The sequence below is a fragment of the Neophocaena asiaeorientalis genome, unplaced genomic scaffold (genome assembly GCF_003031525.2).
Source record: "Neophocaena asiaeorientalis asiaeorientalis breed wild unplaced genomic scaffold, Neophocaena_asiaeorientalis_V1.1 scaffold14, whole genome shotgun sequence".
Taxonomy (NCBI): Eukaryota; Metazoa; Chordata; class Mammalia; order Artiodactyla; family Phocoenidae; genus Neophocaena; species Neophocaena asiaeorientalis.
The window spans coordinates 4812974-4840808 of NW_020175192.1; the positions used below are offsets into that span (position 1 = coordinate 4812974).

Consider the following 27835-nt stretch of genomic DNA (forward strand, 5'->3'; position numbering starts at 1 on the left):
ATAACAATAGGCCAAATCATCTCCTCAAATAAAACCACTAAAATTGAAAATTAAATGTAAACGAAATAAATTTTTAAAAAAACCAGACAGGTGGTGGACAGGATATGGTCCCAAATAGTAGCCATAAAATCATACACTGAACGCACCTGGGGAAAGTAAAGATGACTTTAAAACAAACCAAAGATAGAGAATCCCGCCCAGACTGGGCAGCCCGACTCACTGAGCCCGACGGGTCGTCAGGCCACTCGTTCAGGGGCTGCGCAGTAAATCCTCCAGCGGCGCCTCCCGGGCGGGTGCGTCGGCAGCAAAGCGGGACAGGCAGCGGTAGGTATGTGCTTTTGTAAAGTTCCGTGGTTTTTTTTTTTTTTTCTCTGCAAAGGGGCAATTATTCCTGGATAAGGCAAGATAATCGTGGTCACCAGAGAAGCAGCCAAATGCAGATCTGCTGAGCTAACAGGGGAAACTCAGTCCGTCTTTCCCAGCTTTGCAATCAGCTCGTCACAGATTTTTGTCAGTTCTTCAATTTCTTGGTTCTGAAAGATAAATGATGTGATGATGCAGTCTGTATCCCAAGATAACGGATCACAGTGAAATAGTCCCCAGACTGGCTATACTCCTCCCTAGGCAACCCAACTCAGTGGTTCTTAACTTTTCTACACCAGAAACCCTGTAAAGAAAGGAAAGCTCTATACCTTCTCCCCTGAGAAATGGTCTTGTGTTCACAAAGTTATGCTTACATTGAGTAGGGGGTAAGGGTAATTACTGGCCCTCTGAAGTCTGTCCTTGAAGTTTGTTTGTCAAACTTCCTTGCTATCATAGGAATTACTTGGGGGTATTTGTAAAAAAGAAAAAAAGAAAAAAAAAAAGTATCTGGGCCTCACTTGATCCATGAGCATCCCCAGGGACCTGGGATTCCAGAGTCTAAGTATCCCAGGAGCCACTGTCTTAGGGGTTATCAGACTCCACGATAAAAACCCCTGCCCTGGCTGAATGGATGCCACAGGCCTGACAACATGATTGGAGACACAGTAAGAAAAACACTAGAGGCACAGAAAATGAAGTCTAAGAGTCACTAATTAGCAAAAGAATGGGGATCATTATCACCACTGATTTTTACTTCTATAGCAGAGTTTCTTGACCACATCTGGGCAGGGCCAGTCTCGGTGTGGGGCACTTCCTGTGCACCACAGGGTGTTCAGCAGCATCTCTGGCCTCTACGCACTAGATGCCTGTAACCTCTCCCAGTCGTGACAACCAAATATACCCCCAGACGTTGCCAAATGTCCCCCTGGAGGGGAAAATTGCGATGAAGGGGGAAGATGGCTTCACATATTATATTACAGAAAAAAACAAAACGGAAAGAGAAAATAGGTAGCTTCGGAGCCTAAGCGTTTGGTCCTCTGAGCTTCAGTTAATGCAACCTCCTCTCTGTACCCTGCCTGTGGCCAGGTCCCACTAATACACCTGGGAGTACCTGTTGCCACCTGAGTCACTTCCCAAAGGAGCTGGAGTGAAGCGTCTGCGCAGAGATAAGCCCCTTTCATCCAGACGACATGGGAGCTGCAGCCGAGGAGGAAAAACAAAGGTCTCGGTGGGTCCCCTCTTACCTTCTGCTGAAGGGCCCTTTCCAGGGACTCCACCTTCATCTGCTCTTTCCGGAGCCCTGCGTGGAGAGCGGCGCTCTCAGCCTTTGCTTTTGTTCGAACCTGAGCAATCTCCTCATTGGCTCTGTTTATGGAACGAAGGGACAAAAAGCACATGGTTTGTCATCAGTTGTGGCTCACGATCGGGATGCTAACCGCTGACGCCTGTGACACAGAACTAGGAGAACTGATGCCACCATAGAGGAAAAAGAGGAATTGGTGAGCTATGTAATTCAATTTTAATTTATAAAAATTCAATTTACACACAACTGCTAAGGAGATTTCCATGATGCAAACCAATGGCAGAATCAACCTAAAAGGCACACGGGACCCTTCAACATTCACATGCCACCAGAAAACAGAATCACATGACAGCTTCTACAACAATCTTAGATTTTTTTTTAACCCAGTACAATAACAGGTAGGATCTCTGTGGATTAACACAGCCAATGAGTCAGGATACTAACCACTGGCATCTATGAAATACAGACCTACAAGCAACTTTATTAATTAAAAATCTCCATTAAAAAAGGAGATTCTCACATTTAAAAAATGGTAATTATGTGACATGATGGCACATTAGCTAACTCTATGGTGATATGTATGTAAATGTATCAAATCAGTGTTGTACATCTTAAACTTACACAATGTCTTATGTCAATTATAGCCCAATACAGCTGGGGTGGGGGGAAAAGAAGGGGGAAAAGGATGTCTGGGAGGATAAAAGAATGATTTCCTGGGGTGAGGAAAGAGGTGGGAACCCATTGGGAGGGGGAGAGAGTGGGAGGGAGAGACTGTATTTTTTTATTCTTTTTAATGTCTGAACCTTGTGTAGAGTCCACCTATTCAAAAAACTAAATAAGACACCCAGGTACACACACGTGCCACCTGGAATTGCAAAGTAGTGATCTTTTTTTCCTCGCCTGTCAATCTTCCCACAACATCACGAAAAGTGAAATTCTTATGCACAAGCTCTTACTTGTCCAGTTTTTCCTCCGCGTGGATTTTCAGGGCCTGGTACCGCTGCTCCTCTTGTTTAACTCTGGCTAAGTAATCCTGGGCACATTTTTTCAAGGCTTCTTCATTCTGTTCCCAAGTGACAATTTAACATGAAAGAAACAAGTCATTTTGTTTTCCTTCTACTAGTAACATACCACATATCGGGGTTTTCATTAAAAAAAAAAAATGAAAAAACCTAATACATTCAGATGCCTCCAAATAAGACTCCATGGTAGTTTGAAACAGACACAAATAATTCTCACTGAAGAAACTGTAGATAACTTCTTCATGTATTAACTTTCAAGTCATACAGTAAGTTACACTGACACACCTGCTCTAGGAAGGGCAGATATTCAAAACTGAAGGGCAATCTGATCCCCATTTTAGACAAACCGGACAGTCATTTTTATGGTTAATATGAGAGAAAAAAAAAAGTGTTCACTGCTATAAATGTGTCTTAGTGATGGTGTACAACCAGATCAAATCAATATGCCCACTTACACTAAATTTGAAACTTTACACTTACTTTCTTCCAGAATATGCAGCCTGTATTTTTCAGTGCTATGGCTTGACTCCCTTTTACTTTTACTAACATTAAATTGGTGAATAATCAAAAAGAACATTTCTAGAATTCTCCTAAGTCTGAGGGTCCCACGGTTCTCACACTCCATGCCACTCTGGTCGTGTCCAAGGCTCCCTGACCTGACCCAGGGGAGACCAAGACACGCCACCCAGGGGCCCCGATTCCCTGTTTCTAGGCCACCTGCACCTCTGGCACGTGCGTTTGAAGACCCATTATCAAGAAGACACACCACCAGGGAGGCAGAAGGCAAAGGACGGGCTACCTTCTTGAACCCTTCCAGGACGCCTTTCAGGTTCTCGTATCTCCTGAACAGGTCGGAGAGGGACCTTTCCACCGAGTTTAGGTCGGCCAGGGCCTGCTCCTTCTCCATGGTCAGCTGCTGGAAGCTCTTCTGAGAGGTCATACTCGTCCTCTGTTCATCTTCTGTGAGTCATGATCAGAAGCAACGCACGTTCTCTCAACACACAGCGCACAGCCGCCCTCCCGAGCCACCAGGCAGTACGCTGGGTCGGGGAACCCAGCAGGTAAGGTAACAAAGGTTCCACCCTCAAGGACTGACTTTCTGGCGGGGGAGACATGGTGACAGGCCGGGGCGGGGGAAACACAGCCGGGAAAGAGGGGTGAGCAGTCTCTGCCAGAGGAGAGATGGGAGTGGAGACCCAGAGGAGCTCAGGGCGTGAGCCGTGCGTCTACCCAGGCGTCAGGTGATGCGGACGGCAGAAAAAATCATCTCGCCGCCTAAGTTAATGCAGGAAGACCTGACTGACTTAGGGAGTCGGTCCTTACAACCGAGGCTACGAGAGATTCTAAATGCAACGCAGGAGGGTGAAGCGCTGTCCTTTTCTAAAGGCATCGATGGGTCTGGCGCAGGGAAAGCACCACCTGCAGCGCAGTGAGGCCGCCGCTGCGTAGAGCAGAGACGTCCCCCCGGGGGTACGAAGGACGAGGTGAGGCCGCCCACCCTGGTGCTGGAACTTGAGTGTCTGCCGTCCTCTAAAAGGAACCTAACGACAGTGATCCCCATTATCTGCAGATTCCCTGCTCGCTATTTCTATGTGTAGCCCCCAAATCAGTAGGTGTGGTGCGCCCCCGGCTGTCCGGGGACACGCGTGGAACGGCAGAGAACTGGAGTCACCTGCCAGGCACGTTCTCGGCTGAAGCTGGACAAGGCGATGCTCTGCCTCGTTTCACACTGCAAACAAGTGTCCTTTTCAGTCTACTCAGGGCCACGTTTTTGGCATTTTTGTGCTTCCTGTTGGGGATTTTGAAATGGGCCCCAAGCCTAGACTGCAGGGCTGTCTCGTGTCCTAAGAGCCACAGGGCTGGAGGTGTCTTAGGGGGAAAACACGTGTGAGAGGAGCTCTGTCCTGGCATGAACTGGCATGAACTGGCTGTGAGCTCAATGTTAATGAGTCCACAGTACACCTTAAATAAGGTGTCTTTAGACAGAAACACCCATAAGGCAAAGCTTTCCTGAGGATCAATGATTCAGTATCGGCTAATTCAGTGTTCGGGAAACTTCATCAACTACTGCAAATAATAAGGATCGCTTGTATCTCCGGGATGGACAAACTGACGTTTATATTCTGATTTGAAGATCACCTTTGGATCCCATGGCTCGTACCCTAGAAGAAAACTTCCTTACCGATCATTTGGGCAATGGTTTTCTCATACTCAGCCACAATTTTCCTTAAACAAACAAACAAAAACTCTTATCAGAAGAGAATTTTATTAACAATGGAAGCTGGAGGAACGCTGCCCCAAACAATTAAACACGTTAACATGTGCTGACAAACTCACATAACCCAGTTACCTGCTTTGGGGCTCTCCTTTTTTTACGCTTAACCTAAGATTTGCTAATGTTCAGAAAGGTTTTTCTTGAGATTTTGTTTAACCAGGTTTTTGTTCTATTTACAGAAACAACTGCCTTCACCTTTTCTTTGCACTTGTGTGAATGACCCCAAGGCAATACGTGAATTCTGCTTAGAGAAGTGAATCTTTTACAAAATAAGTTAATGACACTCTTGGGGCTCTTCCTAAGAGACCTGACCTGAGTTCAGGCTTCCCCTGGCCCCAAACCACTCTTACAGGTAGTGGGTCCCCTCTGATTCAGATCCGGGTTTTATCTGATTGTCCTAATTCCAGAAGTATTTTAGTTATTCAAAGAGGTTTAAAGATCGCCCTGTAGTGTTAACCTTTCTTTTAGGGAAGTGCAGTGCTTTCCTGATCCTGCCCCGTGACGGGTGCCCCTCCCTGTGACCTCATCCCCCATCGTGAGAAGTGACCACTCCCCCGCCCCTCACGGGTGGCGCCCATCACGCTGACCCTGCATCAAAGTTCTTACGATGGCTGCTGTAAGCTCCCCAAGGTCAGGGGCCGTGCCGTCCTCCCCAGCATGCCAGCACAGGGACTTACACCCGGTAAATGCTCAAAAAACCAAATAATACAAGAGCCACAAATTAGAGTGGACATATTTAAAATGTTTCTTAATCATTCAAGTGCCAACTGCACAGTTTATAAATTATTTATGCTCCCCAGTCTTTGATGCCATCTTTGGTTTTTTCACAGCTCCTAACTCTAGGGAGTGAGCAGCAAAAATAAAAAGATTTCAGTGTAAAGTCAGTTTTGTTTCCTGTTAACATGCTTTTTATAATCTATTCCGTGGTTGTGAAATCTGAAGCTACCACGTATAATTCGTTTTAGAAATTACAGTGTTTCCATAATTGAGTATGTCAATAAATCTGTTATTATATCAAATATCAAATGGATATTTTTGCACAAATTGGTCTTTTCAAAAGACAAGAACTATGTGGGTTCTGCTTATTTGCAATGTTCTGAACAACCCAAATTGAGCTACAGCATTTGAATACAATAACTGGTCGGCAATCCTCAGGAAATGACACCATCAGTCACAAATTAAGGTGCAAATAGCAAAGCCCTCGAGTTCTCAACAGCTGGTTCTGTGTAAGCAAATACTGTCATCACTTCCTTTGTATTAAATCTAAAAATGCATAAAGGTACCCGCCCCTCCCCCAAACCTCCAGTCTAACCTCATCTCCAAGACTTCTTGTCGGGTTTCTTCGTATTTTTTCTTCCATTCATTTGCTTCCATCTCTTTAGTGATTATCTAGATTATAGTGGAGATAAAGCTTGGTTTTACCTACTCAATGTCTTGAATTTAAGACTAGAGCCTGAAAACAACCAGGTCCATCTGAAGGCAGTCAATCTACATTAGGAATAATAAACCCCCACCATCTGTGTATAATGCTCACGACACTGGGGAGATGCTCTCAGCTGCAGAAAGGCTGGAACGTGGTCACGTGGTCACCGGGATGAAGGTGACCAGAACCTCTCCCAGGAAAGCTGCAAGTGGTTATTACCATCTCTGTAAACTCCAGCTCGGTCCGGGGTCTGGCTATCGGCCCAGAACCCTGCTGGGTCGGGACGCCAACAGCTGAGCCATTTGTCTGGCGGAGACTCATCTTAACCAAGGGCGACGCCAGAGCGCCAATTTAATTAGGCTGAGAAATGAAACTGCCACCAAATCAGAGTGGGGGAAGTTGGCCTGAGCGGACAGTCTCATTCTGCAGAGATTTCGGATTGGGTCAGAATAGGGCCCCGAAGTTCCTCCGGGCAGAGGCCTCCATCTCACTGTTGGCAAGATCTTACTCGCCGGACCAGAACCCATATTGCTGCGTTTGGGAGGCTCGTGCTAACTGAAGAGAAACACTCTAAATTCAAGGCCTCAAACGCCATTTGCCCTGCACAGAGCTCAGATGGGCACCTATCGTTCTCCTGTGATTATACTTCTCTGTGCTTCTTTCTAGTTGGTACAATCTTTATTTTGGTGCCATCTATCAGGATCTCAAGAACTAGAAGCCAACCTGTCTGCTTCAGGGGATCAGGCACATCTTCGATGCACCTGGTGGTCCTCTTAGAGTTTTAACTCTCAGGAGAAAGAAAAAGTCATTTTTCTCATTTACAGGATTTTGTAGGGGCCTCCTTACCACAGCGCCTGTTTTGACAACAGGACTAGCTGACACTTATTGCTATGTTTTAACAGTTCCAAAGACCTAGGTCAGAGGTACTTAACCACTCTCATTATATTATAAAAATTAAGTTGCTACACCGAGGGAAGTACCTTCTTAAAAAAAAGGTGGAATCATCAAGAAACACACAAACCAAACACATAAACTACAGCAGAGAAACACAACAGAGGAGGGAGGTAACTAATGGCACCTAACAGTATCTTTCATATTTTCCAGATCACCCAGGAAAGGCCTAGCAGAGATCTATTTTGAACAGAAGATGTTCAATAAACACGATACAGGGATTTGAGAGTTGAGTTCTTTAATTTAAGAATGGATGAAGGGATTATAGGCATTAAGATGTGAGAGGAAGTCTGCTGGGGACTTTTGGGAAAGTCCTAAAAAAGAGGACTTTGCTCCTAAAGAGAGGTGAATGGCAAGAATTAGACGTTTTCTAATGCTAGGCATTGATGTCTGCAGTGTGAAGTATGGAGCTGCAGCAGCCATCTTAGGACCATGAGGGGAGCTGACCTAGGACATTGAAGGGGACAGGCCAGTGCACTGAGGATGAAATGGCAAGAACTTAAGTCCCTGATGACCCAATTTGACTGTGGGACACTATACAGATGTGAAAAAGAAGTAGGCATGCGGGCTTCCCTGGTGGCGCAGTGGTTAAGAATCTGCCTGCCAATGCAGGGGACACAGGTTCGAACCCTGGTCTGGGAAGATCCCACATGCTGCGGAGCAACTAAGCCCGTGCGCCACAACTACTGAGCCTGCGTGCGGCAACTACTGAAGCCCGTGCGCCTAGAGCCCATGCTCTGCAACAAGAGAAGCCACTGCAATGAGAAGCCTGCGCACTGCAATGAAGAGTAGACCCCGCTCGCCACAACTAGAGAAAGCCCTCGCGCAGCATCAAAGACCCAATGCAGCCAAAAAAATAAATCGATAAAATAAATAAATTTTTAAAAATAATAATAAATAAATAAATTTATAAAAAGACAAAGAAGTAGGCATGCATTAAATACTAATATGGAATGATCACCATGATGTATTTTTAAGTGAGAAAAGCAAGGTACAGAATGGTATATGCAGTATTCTACCATTTGTCTAAAAGAGGGAAGAAAAGACACGTATATTTATAATTGCTTGTTTCTGAATAAAATAACTCTGAAAGGAAAAAGAAACAAGAAAAAAAAGAATGGATGAAGGTAGGAAACAATGTTACATTCCTGCAAGTCTAGAATTTAAGAAACTTTTAGGCAGGAGCATATATCCTCTGTGAAATGAAGGTGCTGATTTAGTTACATACGTGGGTAAAGTTGGCAAAATGCGACATGTAAAACTTCAGGGCTAAAAGATAAAGAAGTGCACAAAAGTTCTCAAGGATGTTTCCAAGCGTCAGCTTTGCCCTCTGGATACCAGGAGGCCAGGAATCCAGCTCCAGCGAGGCGTTTTACAGGGAGCCCTTGATACGAGCTACAGGTGGAGGAAACAGGGACTTCCAGCCAGGGAGAAAGAACTCAAGCCAGCAGAGATGGAAGCTACCCACTGGCACACGGGCTTTACAAAGAAACGGAGCCAGAAGTGGATGCAGCGAGGAAGCCTTTACCTCTTCTCGTATCAGGGTGAGCACGGCGGTCTTGTCTGATTCACTGAGGCAGATGCTGTCCAGCGGGCTCTCCCCTCCACAGGCCACAGACACAGGGCCCTTCTCCCCCAGGGACTCCAGCAGTGCCTGTTGGGGGAGAGGGCACAGGTAAGACGTCCACTCCTCAGCTTCTTAACCCCAAATATCCTCCGATAACTTCCTCCTGAAGAAACTGATCACGCCCTTTACAAAACACGTTTGAAGGGGAGAAAACAGCAGGGGAGGCTTAAAAAGAAAACACCTAGTTACAGTACGATCTGAAGGAAAACCCGTTCTAATGAATATCAGGGAGGTCTTAGCTTCTGTTTTAACGGACGGCCTAGAGAAGTTTTCTTCTCATCCAAAAAGGAGACAGTGTAATTATAGAGGTCAGTTACCAGAGAGTCATGTGCATAAAAGAGAAAACCATCTGTGGTTAATGTCTCGTGAACCTGTGGATCTCTGGGGATGACGTGTTCCATGTAAATAAATTCCCAGGAAAGTGTCAACCTTTTTACATATAGATGCTTTGTGTGTACTATTATTTGGCCACTTTGGATGGAAATGTTTCTAAAATGACTTTCAGGCCTAAGCAGGTAGAAATGGCAAATATATGTGAACTCTGACCCCACCCCGGGATGATTCAGGATCACAGGGAATTTCAGTGGCCCCGAGGGCTGGCATGTGGAGACCCAGCGATGTTGTCACGTGCACAGACGCCAGGGTCTGGGCTGCATTTCCATGTCCTGGGTCTTCCCGACACTGAGTTTTCAGTTCCCTTCCATCAACATGTCACCTTCTGAGGTGCCAGCTTGATTTTTGCCATAAACCTGGGTTCCCGGGAGCCACATTCAGTTAGGATTTTGTTTTTCACAAGAACGTGGGCTTTGTACCATTTTTTTTCCTAAAAAGCATTTTTGGGGGTTATTTCCTCTCACCTATGTTAACTTTTTGTATAAATGGGGGAAAAAGCTGATCTAATTAACACCCAAAATGCCCACCAAGGTGACCTGGGAATCTTTTTTTAAAAAAATTATTAGAGTTAGGGTTAGGATTAGGGAATAATCTTAATAATCTTCAATGTCAGCATAACTGATCAATTAGTTACTGACTGTCATCAGTCGGGCTCTGGTATCTTGTTTGAATCGAGCTTGAACAGGAAGTCCAAGGTCAATGTAGACCAGTGGTTTTTAAACTTTTCAGGGTCATTATGGACTCACCCTCTCTCTAGAAAATGCTCAAGAACATGCACATAAATTTTACCTAGATCTTCACTGCCCTCAGCCAAGGGTCCAACAGACGAACCCCTGGCTGAGGCCACAGAAAAGGGAAAATGCAAAAGCCACGAGCTGGCAGTGCCCGTTCCAGCACCATCTGGGGGAGGCCAGCCCACCATGCTGACAGAAGCCCGAGGCCCCCCAGAAACACCTTCTATCCTGGGGGAGCTCCATCACCAGAGCCAGAAGCTACTAGGGGCTGGCAGCCCTAAAATGGCCCCCAATGACCCCACCCCCTGTCTGAGTCCTTTTGGGTAGCCTCCTCCCCTTGAGTTAGGCTGGACCCAGTGACCCCCACCTAAAGCACAGAAAGTGGTAAAGTCATGCGGTTCACTCGTTGACAGAGAGGCTCCGGCTGTGAGAAGATCTGTGGAGAGGCCACGTGGCAAGGAACGGCCATCTCTGCCAACGGCCAAGGGAGACAGCTTGGAAGCAGATCCACCCAAGTTGAGCCTGGAGGTGACCCCAGCCCTGGTCAGTACCCTGAGAGCGGCTGGGGAGAGACCCCGAGTCAGAGGCACTCAGTGAAGCTGCCCCAGGACTCCCGACCCAGAAAGGATGAGATCATGATCATCTGCTGTCGGTCGCTCACACACTGGACATCTGACTCATCCCCCCACCTCCCATGCCACGATGCCCATCAAGACTCCTCCCAACTGTCCCGCTTCCCATGTAACCTGCCTACTAGGTCCAGCCCACACATTTGGTTCATCTCGTCACATTTCCGATTCTAAATTATTACATTTTAAAATCAGTCTTTTGTTTTAATTATTCTAAATCAGAATCCCTAAGACAAGGCAACTCTGGGAAGCTGATCCCCTGTGCCTTCCGTGACCCTCGTGTTAGCGAGGGTTTGGGAAATAAGCCAAGTTTTCTTAGTAAGGGAAATAGTGTCTATTCTGGAGGTCTGCATCTCATTCATCCTCGAGAGGATAAATGAATTCAGTCCGCCCACTTGTTTAATGACTTTGCTCTAACAAATGAGGTGTCTGGAAGGGGCAGCGTTCCGAGCTGGAAGATCAGGCCTTAGATGGGGACAAATACACCTGGACGAGTGGCTCTGCAGCTGGCAGCTCTCCCAGCCACTCCCTCTGCCTGGCTGTACGCCACAAGCCCCATGGCTCAAAATGCAACAGCTCTTATGAGGAATTTATAGCCGTGGCCTATTTTAGCTGCCTTTTCCAGTCCTCTAGGATTTATTTAGCTTTTTACATTCCGCAGTCCTTTATACTGTTTATCAAACAGCACAGAAAGCCTACAGAATCTACCATCACCAATATCTGGCCTGACCATCTCTTCCTGGGCTGGGCAATCTAGTACGTGTTTAATAAAGATGCTAAACCAATCAGATCAATCACATCCTTCCAAAAGGGTCCTGCTTCACAACCCCTGGTCTTTCTCCCTGTCCCACAAAGCATTCACCCTTGAGGACCCACAAAGACCTGTCTACAGACAGTGGGACCCAGGGGAGTCTTGGCTGTAAGTTCACAGTGAGCGCAGATGCCACAAAGTAATTCTCTGCTCACATCCTTGCGATGAGAGAAATCAGGATCCCTAATCTGTTAGGCTCACCCCATTTGTCCTTGAACCTGTTAGAGCAGTGTCCCCCCTGCCGCTTCTAACGGAGACACACTGGAAAAGCCAAGTGAACTCAACTTTTAAGAAGTTTAAGATTTCTTTGAAAAAAATAGAAGATTGACTCCTAAGTGAAAGATGCTGTAGACCAGCAGCTGAAAAGAGAGATGACCATCCTCCCATCTTAGATACTTGGCCCTGGCCGCCCCCTGGTGCTGGGCAGAGACTGCAACACGAATGCCCTTCAGAGCAACACCCAGAGGCATACAGAGGCACAGGCTAGACTAAACAGACTTCTTTTTTCTTTTGCGGTACGCGGGCCCCTCACTGTTGTGGCCCCTCCCGCTGCAGAGCACAGGCTCCGGACACGCAGGCTCAGCGGCCATGGCTCACGGGCCCAGCCGCCCCGCAGCATGCGGGATCTTCCTGGATCAGGACACGAACCCGTGTCCCCTGAATCGGCAGGCAGACTCTCAACCACTGTGCCACCAGGGAAGCCCTAAACAGACTTCTTAGTCAGTGTTTTGAATATTGCAAGTTCTTTATGCAATGCTGATTCAGCATTCTAAGGAAGTAGAAATTAATTTACTTCTGCAAGTTCAACTGGAGTTACCGTTCAAAGATGACAACCCAGGACGTGGTCTTTGCAGGGGGCTCTGGAAACAAGGCTTCCCCCATCTTCTCTCTCCCGCTCTCCCCCAGCTTTCCCACCAACGTCACGCCACCACACAGCAGCTCAGGGCTTTCTGGCTCCGCCTTGCACATTACCCCTTCCCCGCATCTTCACAACCCCCCTGCCGAGGCAGGGAGGTGGGGCTAACTCTGTGGATGAATAACCGGGGAACGTGCAAGCGTAACTGGGGCGTTTCAAGAACGTGGGTAAACCTCCCCAATCTGCAGACCAGTGCCTGGGCCCCTCAACACAGACTTCGACCATCCCTTTGACATTTTTACACACAGAAAAGACTAGACGACGCTCCCACAGTACCTGGAAAACGTCACAGGAAACTGGTTTCCCTAAGGGCACGACCAGGCAGTTTGGGGAGCGGAGGGTGGAGTCTCATCCTTTTGTGGGAAGGACCCCCTCCCACAGATGCGGGGGACACTTCACTACTTGCAGAATGGTGGCCTCAGTGGCTCCTCAAAGTGACTGTGCCATCAGCCACGGTGGCTGTGCTGGGAATGATTACAAGGCCTGGCTCCCAAAAGAGTGATTCTGTCAGGAAACCACCGTCACTGCTGTGTAATGCCCCTGAGAGGGGACCACGCTCCAAGTCCCTGACCCCTGTGTGCATGTCCTCCTTCTGCCCAGCGCCCACGGCTCCCTCGCCCACCCTTACGTCCCTTACTCTGTGTCCTCCAGGGAAACACCGTGGGTCGCAGTCCAATGGTGAGTCACGAGAACGGTTACTAGGACAAGCAACATGCATTAAAATAAATGAAACAGAATAGAAGATATCAGAGTGAGCCACATGAAGAAAGGCAGATACTGTTCTGTGCAATTTGTTCGATAACAATACAAACGCGTGTGTTGAGATGTGTCACACGTTCCTACGAGCCAGGATGCAAAGTGTATTCTTACTGTGGATCCAGGTTCAGAACGTTTCTGTCACAACTTCACCGAATCCTTCAGCTTCAACTATGTCCTGTGTCCTAAGGGCGCTCAGATCTACTGAAGCCAACCTTGACTTTTCCTGAGCTCACGGTGTGTGCTTCTCACTGCCTACAGGAAATGTGAACCGAGAAGCTGGTCTCACAGATGTCTCAAAGCCACACATCTAAAACTGAACTTCTACGATTCTGCACCTCCTGTGTACTCCTGATGTACTTACTGGCTCCTGCGTTCAGCCGTGTTCACTGTGGTCGGTGCTGGGGTACAGGGGCCGGCACACAGTCACGGTCCCAACCCGTGGGGCAGGCGGGGAGAAGTGAACCAAAGCCCGTTTGGCTGGGCAAGGGTCTGGCGTGGGAAGGAGGCAGGGGTGGTGTAGAAAGCCGCAGAGCCCACAGCAGAGTCTGAGCTCAGCCTAAAGACAAGGGAAGCCAACGAAAGGGTTTAAGCAAAGAGGAACAACTCTGGCTGATGGAAGAGGAGGACAGAATAGCCTCGGGAACAGGGAGATTCATTAGGAAGCTGCCACCGTGCTTAAAACGACCGGTGGTGGCCATGGGCCGGACAAAAGTAGACGGATTTACAACATCTGCTTTCTGGACGTGGAAACCACAGACCCTACGTGTGGGAATACAGAGGACGGGGGAGTCCAAGAGGACCCCAGGGTTGTGGCTTAGACGACGAGGTGGACAGCGGTGCCACCTGTCGAGACGAGGCCCCTCTGGGCTTGGTCATCAGCAACGCCGACCACTCAGATATTCAAGGCGGAAACCTCGATGGCCTTCAGCGACTTTCTCCAACCTCCACCTCAGCCACCACGTGCACCCGGGGAGCCACCAAGCAGTGATGGTTCTACCTGCTGAGTCCCAGCCTCTGTCCCATCCTCTGATTTACTACCGATCATGATGCTTCCTACTTCAACCCCCAGGAGAGTCCTCTGCTGCGCTTCCATGAATTCCAAGCCTCCCGGCGCGATGTCTAGGGCCCCAGTGGCCTGGCTCTCACCTACCGCACACACAGTATCCTCCGATCACGTGAGATTATTCATCCCTACAACTCCTCATAAAGCACGTGCTTCTTCTCACTCCCTGTCTTTGCACAGTACAACTCTCCTGCCCAGAACACCCTTCATTGCCTCATCTACCTGGCAAACCCCATTCTTCCTTTAAAACTTAGTTCAAGTGAGGAACCCAGAAGACCCCACCTTAACCACGTGATCAGTTAATTCCACCAATAGTGGGATGCACTGATACCCATGAGGTCCCTTCTGATGCATTCGTGCCAAAGATGCGTAAACCGAGTTTAATCATGAGGAAACACTCGACGAGCCCAAATTGAAAGATATTCTACAAAACAACTAACCAGCGCTCTTGAAAAGAGCCAAAGTCCGGAAGGACAGAGACAGACTGAGGAACTGTCACAGATTAAAGGAGACTGAGAACACAGGCACCGAACGCCTTGTGGGGTCCTGCCCCGGATCCTGTGCCAGAGAAAGGACACTAGTGGGGGTAGCTGGTAAGACCTGCATACGGTTTACAGACCAGACAATAATACCGTACCAGCGTGTACTGATTCTGATTACAGGAGAGGTTAAAGTTGGAGGAGCATGGGTGCAAGAGTTATAGGAATTCTTTGTGCTATTTTTGTAAGCCTGAAAGTTAAAAAGAAATAAAATTGTTTTTAATTAGCTCAAATCCGGCCTTCCTGACACATGCCGCACGGTGGGTCAGCCCAGTCCTGGGGACATATCCTGGTGTAACATTCACCACAGGGTAACCCTGGTTTCCATTTTGTAATCTACAACCGGGGCTGCTCGAAAGAAATACAGCGTAAGCCATACGTAATTTAAAAATTCTCAGTAGCCACATTTAAAGGATAAAAAGAAACAGGTGAAATTAATTTTAATAATATAGTTTCGTTAACCCAATAGATCCAAAACATCAACATGTTATCAGCATAAAAAGTTAGAGACATTTTATCTTCCCTTCTTTTCTGCGCTAAGTCGTCAAATGCTGGTTGCACTTTACACTTGGAAGACATCTCAGGACGTCCAGCTACAGGTCCAAGTACTAGTGGTCACCCTCCGAGACGCCTCAAGTGAAGGAGTTGTGCTTTATTTTTATCTTATGCCCGTCACCAGACACAGACTAGAATTTAATTACTGAGTTATCGTGGACTTCAAAACAAACACTGAACCCCCCGCGCTCACACCCCTCCCCCACGATCCTGGGGACTCACGGGCACGGCAGGTCCATCCTTCTCCATCTGTTGGCACGTCTCCTTCTCAGTGCCTAAAACACAGAGAGTCACTTTTAGGGTCATCCCAAGAGGTTGTGCCTTTCCTTCCCACCAAGAGACTCTGGGAGACCCCAGTGCAGGCCCGGAAGGACATCTAAGGGCCCCTGAACAGCATCTCAAGATCTTGGAAGACGCGCTACATTCTGCTGACCACTGCGCTGCCTGTGTTCAGGGTCCAAAACATCCAGAGGAAAGAGGAGCTTACGGTCCGTCAGCCTCAGACGGAAGCACGTCCTCAGGTGGAGAGAACGGCAAGGCTGCCCCCTTGTGTCCATGAAAAGTTTTGCAAGTGAGTTGGACTAACCACGGGGTCATTTCAGAAAGAGGAGAAACCGTTAACGCTGAAAGCTATTTTATTACCAAGTTGGAGTGAATCTGAATTCCAGCCCTGAAGGGTACGTCAGTGGAATTAATGTAGCAGATAAAACAAGAACCTAAATTTCAATGCCTGAACACTAACTTCATTATCCTCCCCACACCCTTCAAGCTGGTCTTCTCGGCTCCGCTCCACCACCAGAGTCAACGCGTACAAAAAACCAACACGATGCTTTTTCTGATTAAAGGAACATGCACTCGTTGAAGAAAATTTTTAAATATGTAAAAGCACATAAAATGCTGAAGCTACAATCCTCCACCTGCAATCGCAAATTACTACTTTAGTGCACTGTCGAGAGTGAATTATTGAGAACAAAAATGTGACCATCACTACTTTGCTTAAAAACCTTCAGTGGCTCCTCTATATTGATAAAGCCCCAACTCCTCAGGACAACCCCGGGTTCCCACTTGCCCTGTACTCACGGACAGCTACTGGGCATTTTACCTGTGTGGCAGGTTCCTTCCCATCCCTGTGAGAGACTCCTTGGGGTGCATCTTCGTATTTATCTATCAAGACCCAGGCTGAAGGTGATATCCCAGGACACAGTTCACCCACCCCACGCGACCAGGGCCCCTGCTCGCTCCCACGATGTGGCTAATCCATTACGAACAGTGTTAACGGGAGCTGTTCTGTTAGCAGAACCCCAGCTCATAAAGTTTCTGCCAAAGGAATTTCCTCCTAGTGAGGAAGGATATAATTCAACAAACAGGGACCATGCACCTGCACTAGAGGAAAATCGAAGATGAATCACTCATAGTCCTTAACCTCAAGAAGTTTATCAAAGATGATAACCTTCCATAACTAATACATGGAACGTACGAAGAAATGCTGTGGGAGCCAAGTGACCTTTCTGAGACAGACCGGCAAGGATGGGCAGAATCTCTACAGGACAATGGTGAAGAAAGGCATTTCATATACGAGAAATAAGTGTAGGTATGAGAGTTCTAAGGGTAAGCCTGTGCAATGGGTAAAGGGGCACAAAAGGAAATGGCAGACGGGGTCTTCGGAGAGAACATCAGAGCAGAAAAGAGGCCTGGGATGAAATGTGGAACAGTGCCTGGAACGTTTATTTTACAGATGGGAAACAGACCTGGGTAGGTGGGGAGATAACTCTCACAAAGTCCAGGTTTCCACCTGCTTCTCTGGTTTGATGATAGATCATTATTTTTGAAATTCTAAGTATAAAAGCTCCACACCGAACTATGTTGCTAAAGACCTGAGTTTCCAATAATGTTTAATGAAGTCGGGAACACGGTGCCAAGTGCTTCCCAATGAAGGTTAAGGCCACAGATACAACCTGGGACCTGGAAAAGGGCCTCGGATTTAGAATGTTCTAAAGAGGAAAACAGCACTAAGCTTCAGCACAGGTTGGTCTAGGCCCTTATGAGAACATGAAGAAGCATTAGTCTTTTTCAATCCACCATGTCTGCAAGCAGGAAATCTTACAATAGTCGAGGGTAACGAAAACCATCTCTTCACACGTTAGCCTTGTGGTTAAAAGACCGTGGAGCCAAGACTGCTGGGAACTCGGACCCTAGTCCACCACTTTAACTAGACAGGAGACCGTGGCCGAGATCCTTAACTTCTGTCTCACTTTCCCTCTCTGATAATGGGGAAAAGAATGCTGCCTAATATAAAATAGATAAAAAAACAAGGAGCTACTGTATGGCACAGGGAGCTATGTTCAATATCTTGTAATAACCTATAATGGAAAAGAATCTGGAAAAACATATGTAACTGAATCAGTTTGCTGTACACCTGAAACTAAGACAACATTGTAAATCAACTGTACTTCAATTTAAAAAGGAACAAAAAAAAAAACAAAAAAAAGAACGCTACCTAGTGAGGAGACATGAGTTACTACACGTAACACACTTAGAACAGTGCCTGCATGTGGAAGCAACTATACCTGTTAGTCGTTATTATTTCTATAAGGGAAACCAGGAGCCCAATAATCCCAACATGGTTCCAGGTCACTACACATGAAGATGTGGCCAGACTGAAATAATTAGGAAAGAATTCAAGCAGTCTGATACATCAGTGTCTCCGTACATCCTGCCACTCAGATCCATACGTCCCTGGCGCTCCACTGACACCCTTTTGTGTTTCTTCACCAGGCAAAGGAGCAAAGCACAGACCAGCAGCCTAAACCTATCCATCAAGGGACCCGTTCTCTAATATCTTTAAAGTGTTTCCTGCCCTGGGCTTCCAGGCATTTCTATGCTTATGTACGTAAAAAAGATGAAGATTTGCTTCCATACCTGCTTCTGAGGATGAAAACGCATGATTTATGGCAGACACGGGAACATTGGAACATTCAAAGTACTCCAGGTCGTCCTCTGGCTCACCTTTCCCCTCGGCCCCAATGGGTTTCTGACCAGATGACGTAGACGCCAGCTTCTCCTCGTCGGTAGCATGGCCGTCCCTGTTAGAAATGTCTGAAATCTGGGAGATCACTGCTCCTTCATCCTGGGAAAGGCAACAGATGAGATGCTACCATTTAGGAGGGCAAGCAGTGGGGAAAGCGACATCTCAGGAAGAGCAAAGCAGCCGCCATTCCATATGGATGTTCTCCACGAATCTGGCTACCAACCAAGGAAGAAGCTGCAGCCCCTCAACCATGGAAGGCTGTATTTTCTAGGGCCTACCTTCTGTAATTCACACCTGAGGTTTAAAAAGTTAAGCTTTTCTAGCCTAAATTTATAAGCAACAAGTTGAAGTGGCTGAAGAAAATAGTTTTCATAGATTTTGCTCATATAGATAGATCCTAGACTTTTCTGGAAAATGTATGCACCCCGCTGTATTTTCAGGTGACATCTAAAAACCTTTCACTACGAGCTTAAGTAGTCACAAAGGCTATAATATCTGCTACATATTATTTATTTGTTGGCTTGTTTACTTATCTCTCCTTCCAGTTTTATTGAGATATAATTGACATAACAGCACTGTGTAACTTGAAGAGGTACAGCATAATGATATGACTTACGTACATCATGAAATTATCACAGTAGGTTTGGAGAACATCCATCCTCTCACACAGATACAAAAGAAAAGAAAATTTTATTATATTTTAAATACTGACTTGGCTTATTAATTCAATTTAGTTACTCTTGTGATTTGATACTTTATCATCTGTTTAAAATCAAACATGAATAAGCCCTTGAATAGTCAGAAATTTACATCATTCCTTTTCCTCTCTGAATTTGTATTTCCTTGCTACTTCCATCAAGAAATTATCCCAAAGAAATGCATTTGCTTTCAAGTTTTTTTAAAGTCCTCCTATTACATTTGTTCAAAAAAATTTTAAAAACCTTTTTTACAACCATAAGTCTCTGTTAACATTTTTTCTTCTGGAGGGTTATCACTACAATTACAAAGGCATTATTCTAAAAGTTTTACAATGTTTGGTAAGTACAATCAAACACAAAAGTAAAATTTTTAAAAGATGGAAATCGATTACAATATTTTGTTGCACCGATTTTAAAAATCTTTTACAATGCAATATGTGTTATTTTTCTGGAGCAAATCAAACGTAAATTTTTCATAGCTCTTGCTGCCTCTGCTTTGGCAGCATTTGAAGGTGGACACTTCATACATTTGTAATAGATGAAGCATAAATCAAATTACAAATCTTTTTTTTTTTTTTTTAATCTTAAACCACGTACCAAGTTTTTGGTCCAAATTGCGTAAGATAAGTTAAACTTAAAATGCAATGACTGTATTTCTGTAATCATGGTTATGCTGGAATAAAGTTTTAAAAAGGAAGAAAAAAAAGGACTTCATTGCAATCAAATGGGTCCGGGTTTTCTTTTGTTTGCGTGTGTGTGTGTGTGTGTGTGTGTGTGTGTTTCCCAATTAATTATACAGTCATGGACAAATATTTATTGCTAGAATGAAACAAAGGTCAGCATCAATTTGATTCCTGTTTTCCATTTTTATAGTTATAATCAAGAAGCCAGAAGCCTTACTAATACAAATAAATAGGTGAAACAGAACGAAGTTTGTAATAGAAATGTCTCAGTTCTTTGAACTCCTTTCCAAATTATGTTCCAAAAAATTCTATCATCAGTAACTATCTTTTTTTTTTTCCTTTTGGGCCATGTCGTGCTGCATGGAGGAATCTTAATTCCCCAACCAGGGATCGAGCCCGAGACCCCTGCAGTGGAAGCGTGGAGTCCTAACCACTGGACCACCGGGGAAGTTCAAATAATTATCTTTTTAATTGAGATATAACTGACATATATCACTGTGTCAAAAAATATTTTTAATAATCTATCAGCTGACAATTCAGGTTCTCCTAACTTGCTAAAAGCAATGAACTGGAAAAACATCTGACTTTAAAAATATATTATCCAGTCACTGGAGTCAATCACCTTCTTATAACTTACACCAGTATTTCAAATCCCCTCTTTGGTGCCCAGAGGTTTCACACCCAGTGGTGATGCACCCTAGTAAGTTTGAGAACGGGTGAGAGGGAACTTTATCACAAAAAAGTGGGAAAAGGGTAGCTGTGAAGGAACGGTTCCCTTATCTTCACAGCCCTTTCTCAGATCAGCTTAGCAAGTCAAGGATTTGGGAATTGGTTTCCTTAAAGCTGAGTACTCAGATCCCCACTGGAAAATCTTCATTCATCACCACTCTGATGAGGAACACAGACTTACCTGAGAACACCCATCCAAAGCAAGAGACTGGGCTTCGTATTTCTTCACCTTACAGCCACTCCTGGGAAAAAAACAAACAGAACACCGGGCCGGTTTGGAATCACACTGACAACCTCCAAGCTGTGAAATGGTGCAGACAGCGGTGTGTGCAGACACAAGCCAAAGCGCACAGCCCCACGCGAGTCACACGTCCACGCGTCAGAGATGGGAACAAACACCTTCCCGCCTCTGAATCCTCTCCCGAGAGGCAGGGCAAGCAAAGAACTGTAACTCAGTGACCTCCTCACTTGCTTCTGCGGGTAGCTAAACACCAGCACTCGGGCCCCTACGGCTTGTAACTGCGCGCCAGCAGCCACCAACAGCTCTTCCGAGAGCAGCCCCAGTACCTGGAGACGGTCGGGTCATCTGATCCGCGCTCACTTGGCTTTGATAAGTCACCAGAAAAATTACCACGCCGGACCACATTCTTTAAAAATTCTTTATTGCGCTAAAAGCCACAGAAGTCTGGGAAGACAGCTCCAGACCTGCGTGCTCACAGAGGAGGACTGTGGGCAACAGAAAGGATGAAAATAAAAATGTCTGAGCAAACTGTTACCATTCCTCTTAAGTAGCGAGATGGAAAACGAACGTCACGACCGGAACTGGGGAAGCTCAAACCGCCCGCTTTGTTTAAACTAGCACGTAATTTGTGATCTGAAGACTATCCAGATTCTGTTCTTTTGTAATGAACTTAGAATTTACAGCACCGCCGCTCTGACCACACCCCACCCCCAACCAAAACTGCAAGTTCTTCTCGTTTTGCGGGGCAAAAACAAAGACCAGCATGGCTACCAGAAGAGGGACCACCACCTCGGTAGTGTCTGCTTGTCTTCCCTAACGCCTGAGTGTCACCCCTGCCACCAAACGCAGGTTGAGCTGACTCGGTAAAATGTATTCCCTGCTCCAAGGCGGCAGCCTTATCCTATCAAAAAAGTCAGTTGTTCCTGACATGAAACAGCAGAGCAGTTCCTCAAGCCGCTGCGGGGATGAGAGTAGGGCCAAGCCAGCACGCAGCATCACAGCGCCGCACGAGGCGTGTGTCAAGCCGGGGACGCAAGCTCTCGCACCTGAGGTGGGAGGGCCCCATCGCCAAGCCTTTGGGTACAGATGGCAAGGCTAATAAGCTGGCTCAGGAAGTGGCAAATGAAATGCAAAAAAATCATCAGAAGATCCAACTCAGAAAGGGAAGCCAACATGCTATGGAGAGATGGTCCGGGGAGGGTAGGGGAGGAACTGCCAAGGGCCCCAGGGAGAGCCAGAAACAGGAGTACTTACAACAGAAAACAGAGAAATTTCACTTGCTCAGTAGTCCTGATGCACCAACAAAATTAGAGACGGGAAAGAGACAGACAGATGGAGAAAAAAATCATGTAAAGCCTGGAATATTTATCTCTAGTCTGGCAGACATAATGGTTGCAAAGTTCCTTCTATGAGGTGAGAAGTGAATTAAAAATGTCATACTCATGAATGTTACCACTGGTGAGTGAATGATTCTCAGTAGTTAGAGAGTGACAGAAACACTCGGAAATGTCACACGGTCAAATTTATGGATGAAAAGTAAACTTTCAAATATTTGTAAATGTAAAAAAACGGCATTACTGCTGAGTATGTTTACTCTTAAATGTCTAGTCATCCAGATTAAAGGCAATCAATGCATGAATGAAAATATAATTGAAAATGCATCTGCTTATATCTCCGGTAGGTGTATATTACTGAGAAACTCCAAGCGATTTTACATAATTTATCTTATTTGACCCACAAAAACCCCAATCATAGGATGATGTCTCTAGTTTACAGAAGAAGGATCTGAGATGCCACCAATTACGTCATCTTTTAAGAAGTCACACAAGGGCTTCCCTGGTGGGGCAGTGGTTGAGAGTCTGCCTGCCGATGCAGGGGACACAGGTTCGTGCCCGGGTCTGGGAAGATCCCAAATGCCGCGGAGCGGCTGGGCCCGTGGGCCATGGCCGCTGAGCCTGCGCGTCCGGAGCCTGTGCTCCGCAACAGGAGAGGCCACAACAGTGAGAGGCCCGCGTACCGCAAAAAAAAAAAAAAAACAAAACAGAACAGGAGGAAAATGCTAGCAGGTGAGGGTGGTAGGACTGGGAGAGGGTGCTTCTTGCTACTGAAAACAAGATGTAGGATAAACTTCCCTCCCTTTGGTCCCACTTTAGTCTCATGTAACATGAATGCACTGGCTACACACTTTCAACAGCAACTGAAAGGGAGGCTCCCAATGACCCCTTATCAACCCTGATAGGCAGGTCTGCCCATAATTAGGGGACCCCAGGTTAGGAAGAATCCAGGCAAAGACCTGGCCATCGTGTCCCCCGGGCATCGTCTAGACACAGGTAACTAACCTGAACCACAGAAAAGCACCTTGAGGTCACCTGATCAATAATATTTTTCAGCAACCATTTAACTGTGTGTCTATAATCAAAGAACAGATCAAGAACTATTAATGACATTTCATTCCCTTTAGACGTCCTGGGGAATATTCTGGGGCTGCTGAAGAATCCATTCCTGCAGTGCTCAAGCTTCTTGGTCCTCATACTTTCTGCTCTTTAACCCTTTTTCTCTGGTGTCAATCACCACACCATCTAGTGTTTTTCTTTACATCACATTAACGCTGAAACGCATTTCGCCAATACAACTGTGGTGACAATGAGAAACATGTACTTCTTCTCACCCTCCCTTTCCATATTTCATCCACCATGTCACTGGCCCTTTTTTTTTTTAAAAAAATACTTTATTTATTTAATTTGGCCACACCACACGTCTTGTGGGATCTCAGTTCCCTGACCAGGGATCAAACCTGGGCCACAGCAGTGAAAGCATGAAAGCGCCAAGTCCTAACCACTGGACCGCCAGGGAATTCCTCATTGGCCCTTCTTTATATCTAATTCTTAGTAAAATGTCACAGGGTCATGAAGATACCAACAGATTGTCATCGACTCAAGTTTTGTGATAAGGTCACCCTGTAACAAGTTTAACCTGAAATGTGACGTGGAATTATGGCCTGGGGGTGACGACTCCGAGAGAACTCTGAGGACCTTGCAAAAGTGGCTCCAGATTTCCCGGGAGAAGGGGGGTTGGTGGGGAGCGGGATCTCACACAACGAAGACTAACAGCCTAATTTAGTCAGATTTAGGCAATTGTTTAAAATAGTCTTGATTCTTTTTGGAAACTCACCTCCTTTCTGAAAGAGCCAGAAGCTTTACCAGAAGACATAAGAATTCTAACTTTTAGTGGTAGGTTTGTTTCCAACAAAAATCACAGCTTTCTGTTCAAGTGAAAAGACTTCTGTAAGACCCTTTCCCACGTGTTACTGATACTACACAGTTTACCTGCAGCCCTGGTATTCTTGTTTCATCCACAGAGAAGCTGAAGAAGGTGGCTAGCACTGACACCTGAATTCTGTATATAAAACGATTCCCGACAGCTCAGATAGGATTTCTGAAAACCATCAAATCTCTACCTGCCTAGCCCATGACATTCTTTTTTCTTTTTAAATAGGAAAAAAGTACCCAAGATGGGGGGAAAAAGAACTCAGCTGAATAAACTGAGGATTCAGAAGCAAAGCAGACATCTAAAAAGGAAACCTCAGGTATCTCTGATTCCACACCAGAGTTAGGCAAAACAGTGAAGATTGCAGTCCGAGGTTATGAGCTTTGCGTCTGCCCCGGGGCAACTTCACCCAAACCAAAAGCAGTGGCCGCCAAACTCACAGAGAGGACCCAGAACACAAGGCCCACGCCCATCTCACTCACGTTATCAAACGCGACTTTGCCTTCTTGGGTGATTCTAAGATTTCACTAATATGACTACCGGCGGGAGAACCAAAGTCACTGCTCGTTAAAGTCATAGCGGGTTTAAAGGGATCCATGGATTCGTCAAAGTGATCTGGGTCAAAGCCGTAGGAGCCCTGAGCCGAGAGCAGGGGCGAGCGCTGCAGTGGGGAGTGGCCCCCAAAGGGCCCGAAGTCGGGGCTCTCCCCGGGACAGGGGCGGGGACCCGGCTCTGAGGACGCCCCTGCCCCCGGGGCGCCTGCTGGCTCCCCGGCGCCGTCTTTCTGAACCTTGGGTGTCACCCTGCTGCCCAGTTTCCGGCCGGGTTTCCTCGGGAGTGCTTTCCTGGACTCCACAGTCTCCACGTCTTCCGTGAAGTCAAACTCCAGTTTCAGAGGGGAGCCCCTCACGGCCTCCGGCAGCTCAGTCCCTGAGTCGCTGGTGTCTCCGCCGGGGGCACACGGTGTCTCCCTCACGTCGGGGGGACACTTCTGGCTCCTGTCACCTCCTAGCAGGGCAGGGGTGGCGGCGTTCCCAGCCTCTCCGTCGGAACCGGACTGGCGGTCCACCCGGGGAAGACGCGCGCCCTCCGGGGCGGGGTGGGCTTCGGAGACCCCGCCGCCTGCCGCCTTCTTCCTAAGGGGGACGGGCCTGGGCTTCCGCAGCCTGCTTCTGCTGGCCCCGGGCTCCGGACACGGGCTTCCCGCCTCCGCGTCGGCTTCCGCCGAGGCCTCCAGCGTGGACCCCATGGCGCCCTCGGTCATTGCCTGGTCCTCGGCGTCGCCCGGCGCGCGGGGGCAGGGCCCGGCCTGGCCTAGGGCCGTGGCCACGCAGCCATGAGCCGCTGCTGGGCCAGGCGGCCCCCGGGGCGCCGTGGAATTCTTGGTGTCTACGGAAAACGGCCTCACGACAGAGATTTTGCTCACATCGTGTTCAGGTTCTTCTCTGAAACCCCGGACCGAGTAAGACTCAGCAGCGTGCTGAGCTGCTTCGTTTTCTGAGGGTCTAGAACCAGCCTCGGGCGACCGTTTTTCAACCACTTCTGCTACCAGCTGTTCGTCCACTTCTTGTGAGTCTAAAACAAAACACAAAAGCCGCCTGTTAACAAATTACCTTTTCAGCATTGGTGACTATTCTCCACTAGCTGAAGCCGCACAAACGGCAAGCTCTGCCCTCTTTGCTTGTACGAAGCATCCCTAAGGTTCCGCAACGACGGCGGCGTGGCCTGACGGCGGACGGCTGGTACTACACTCTAAAGCGAGTCTTCCCAGCCCAAACGCTGTGTGTGTGCTATCCAAGTCCCACGAATAACAATTATACCGAACAGAGCTATTCAGGAAATGGCTAAATAGATCGTGGGCCCTCTGCAAAGCAAATTAATATGATGTTAAAATTCTGCAGGTTAAAACAACTGGTCTGGGGCTTCCCTGGTGGCGCAGTGGTTGAGAATCTGCCTGCTAATGCAGGGGACACGGGTTCGAGCCCTGGTCTGGGAGGATCCCACATGCTGCGGAGCAACTAGGCCCGTGAGCCACAACTACTGAGCCTGCGCGTCTGGAGCCTGTGCTCCGCAACAAGAGGCTGCGATAGTGAGAGGCCCGCGCACCGCTATGAAGAGTGGCCTCCTCTTGCCACAACTAGAGAAAGCCCTCGCACAGAAACGAAAACCCAACACAGCAATAATTAATTAATTAATTAAAAAAAAAATGGTCTGGAAGAAACTTTGGATGCAGACAACTCAGGTAACAGGGTTCTCACCTGGCACGGACATGGTTCCCAGGCACTGCCTGAGAGTTTCAGGGTCCGGATTTTATGCAGTAAGCGGGTTTTAATCTCTGGATGTTAAGTATTCCCTCTTCCCCAGAATAGAGTTTAAATAACTAGACTGGTTTAAAATTAAATGAAAAAGTCATCACGGCCTGCTCAGAATAACTTCTCTGTACACTTAAAAATGGAAAGAGCCAAATAAAAAAACTAATTAGAAAAAGCAGAGATAGAAAAGTGGCTTTATAAACAAACAGCCCTTATTTTACTAAAACACAAATCATAAAACAATAAAGTTACTTCTTCTTTAGAAGCTTTGTCTCTAAGCTGGCCAGGAATCTTCTCAAATCATTTGTGAAAATGAAAGATCCTTTTTAATTGGGGTTTTATAAGGAGAAACTCTGCAATCAGGAAGGTGTAAATGAAGGTATTTCTTTAAAGCACAAACTAAGATAGTGCTTTCCTGACATATATCTGAAACGATAATAGAGTAGCAGCAAAAACTGAGTAAACTGGTTATTATCATAGTATCTCATGATTTAAGGGAAACTCAGAGATGACCATCTAATCCTACTTCCTGACCGTCATCCTAATCCAGGATCAAAGAACTAAGCATCACTGGGAGAGTTTTTTTAAAGCACTCACACATCTTTTTACACGATTCCTTTATGGCTGGAATTGGGCAGTGGTTTACAAACTATTCTGCACAGATGCTTCAGATATTCTAACCAATGTCCAATATGTCTTGTTCTTAAAGATATATTTAACTATTATTAATACTGTAATTTTTTAAAAAGCTCTCAACACATGATACCTGGGATTTAACATACTTCAAAAGGATATTTTTTTAAAAAGAGACAGCAAATGTGGCAAAATCTTGATAACTGTTGAATCCAGGGACGGGTATATAGGAGTTTCCATTGTACTATTTTCTCTATCGTATACTCTTGAAACCTTTCAAAATAAAAAAATTTAAAACAACTGCATTTCACACAGAATTTTAAAGAGAACGTTTTAAAGTGTACTGACAAATTCACTTGTGTCTGTACAGACTCTCTATTCTCTCTCCATATATTTGAGCTGTGATGCAGGTGTTATTGACTGTTTCTCCGTGCTGATGGCGGGCGGGAGGGTAGACAAGCAACAGTGAAAACACAGCATCAAAACCCCAGGGCCGCAAAAATCTACATGCAACAGGCTCAGTTAGAAGCCAGGCTGGGTCTGGGCACACCTGCTCACACCCTAGCATCAGCTGGTTGAATACAATCTAATCTTGATTATACCAAAGTATAGACAGTTACCGCTTATTTTACATGAGCCACAGAGAGCGCTGAAGCAGGGGTGGATCGAAATCAGATTTACGTTCTCAACAGCTCTCTCCAGTTGAAATGTGGAAGGAGGTCAAAATGGAACAAACAGAACCGCTAGCATGTTATTCTGGGGCTTCGACTAGGGCGGTGCTAATGGACAGGAAGAGAAGTGCACAGTAACTGAGAAAATGAGGTGAAATTTGATAAGGCTTGATGATAGGCTGGATGTAGGACTGTAGGAGAAGGAGGCAT

The 27835-nt window shown here is 46.5% G+C and overlaps 1 protein-coding gene across 6 annotated transcripts in view; it reads right to left on the reverse strand.

The window, feature by feature from the left end:
* Window positions 1-221: 221 nt before the first annotated feature.
* Window positions 222-27835, reverse strand: part of TACC1 (transforming acidic coiled-coil containing protein 1) — a 106853-nt gene continuing 79239 nt past the window's right edge. For 3 of the 6 annotated variants that reach the window (XM_024765091.1, XM_024765092.1, XM_024765089.1), the window contains exons 3-13: window positions 24492-25584; window positions 20683-20743; window positions 18283-18490; window positions 15586-15638; window positions 8866-8991; window positions 6276-6352; window positions 4871-4914; window positions 3488-3648; window positions 2623-2729; window positions 1608-1728; window positions 222-533 (exon numbers count right to left, since the gene is read on the reverse strand). In XM_024765091.1, coding sequence (XP_024620859.1) covers window positions 465-533; window positions 1608-1728; window positions 2623-2729; window positions 3488-3648; window positions 4871-4914; window positions 6276-6352; window positions 8866-8991; window positions 15586-15638; window positions 18283-18490; window positions 20683-20743; window positions 24492-25273 — 1809 coding nt within the window. In that variant the 5' untranslated portion in view covers window positions 25274-25584 and the 3' untranslated portion in view covers window positions 222-464. The remainder of the gene's footprint in view (window positions 534-1607; window positions 1729-2622; window positions 2730-3487; window positions 3649-4870; window positions 4915-6275; window positions 6353-8865; window positions 8992-15585; window positions 15639-18282; window positions 18491-20682; window positions 20744-24491; window positions 25585-27835) is intronic. The other 3 variants (XM_024765090.1, XM_024765095.1, XM_024765093.1) reach the window with 3 other exon arrangements.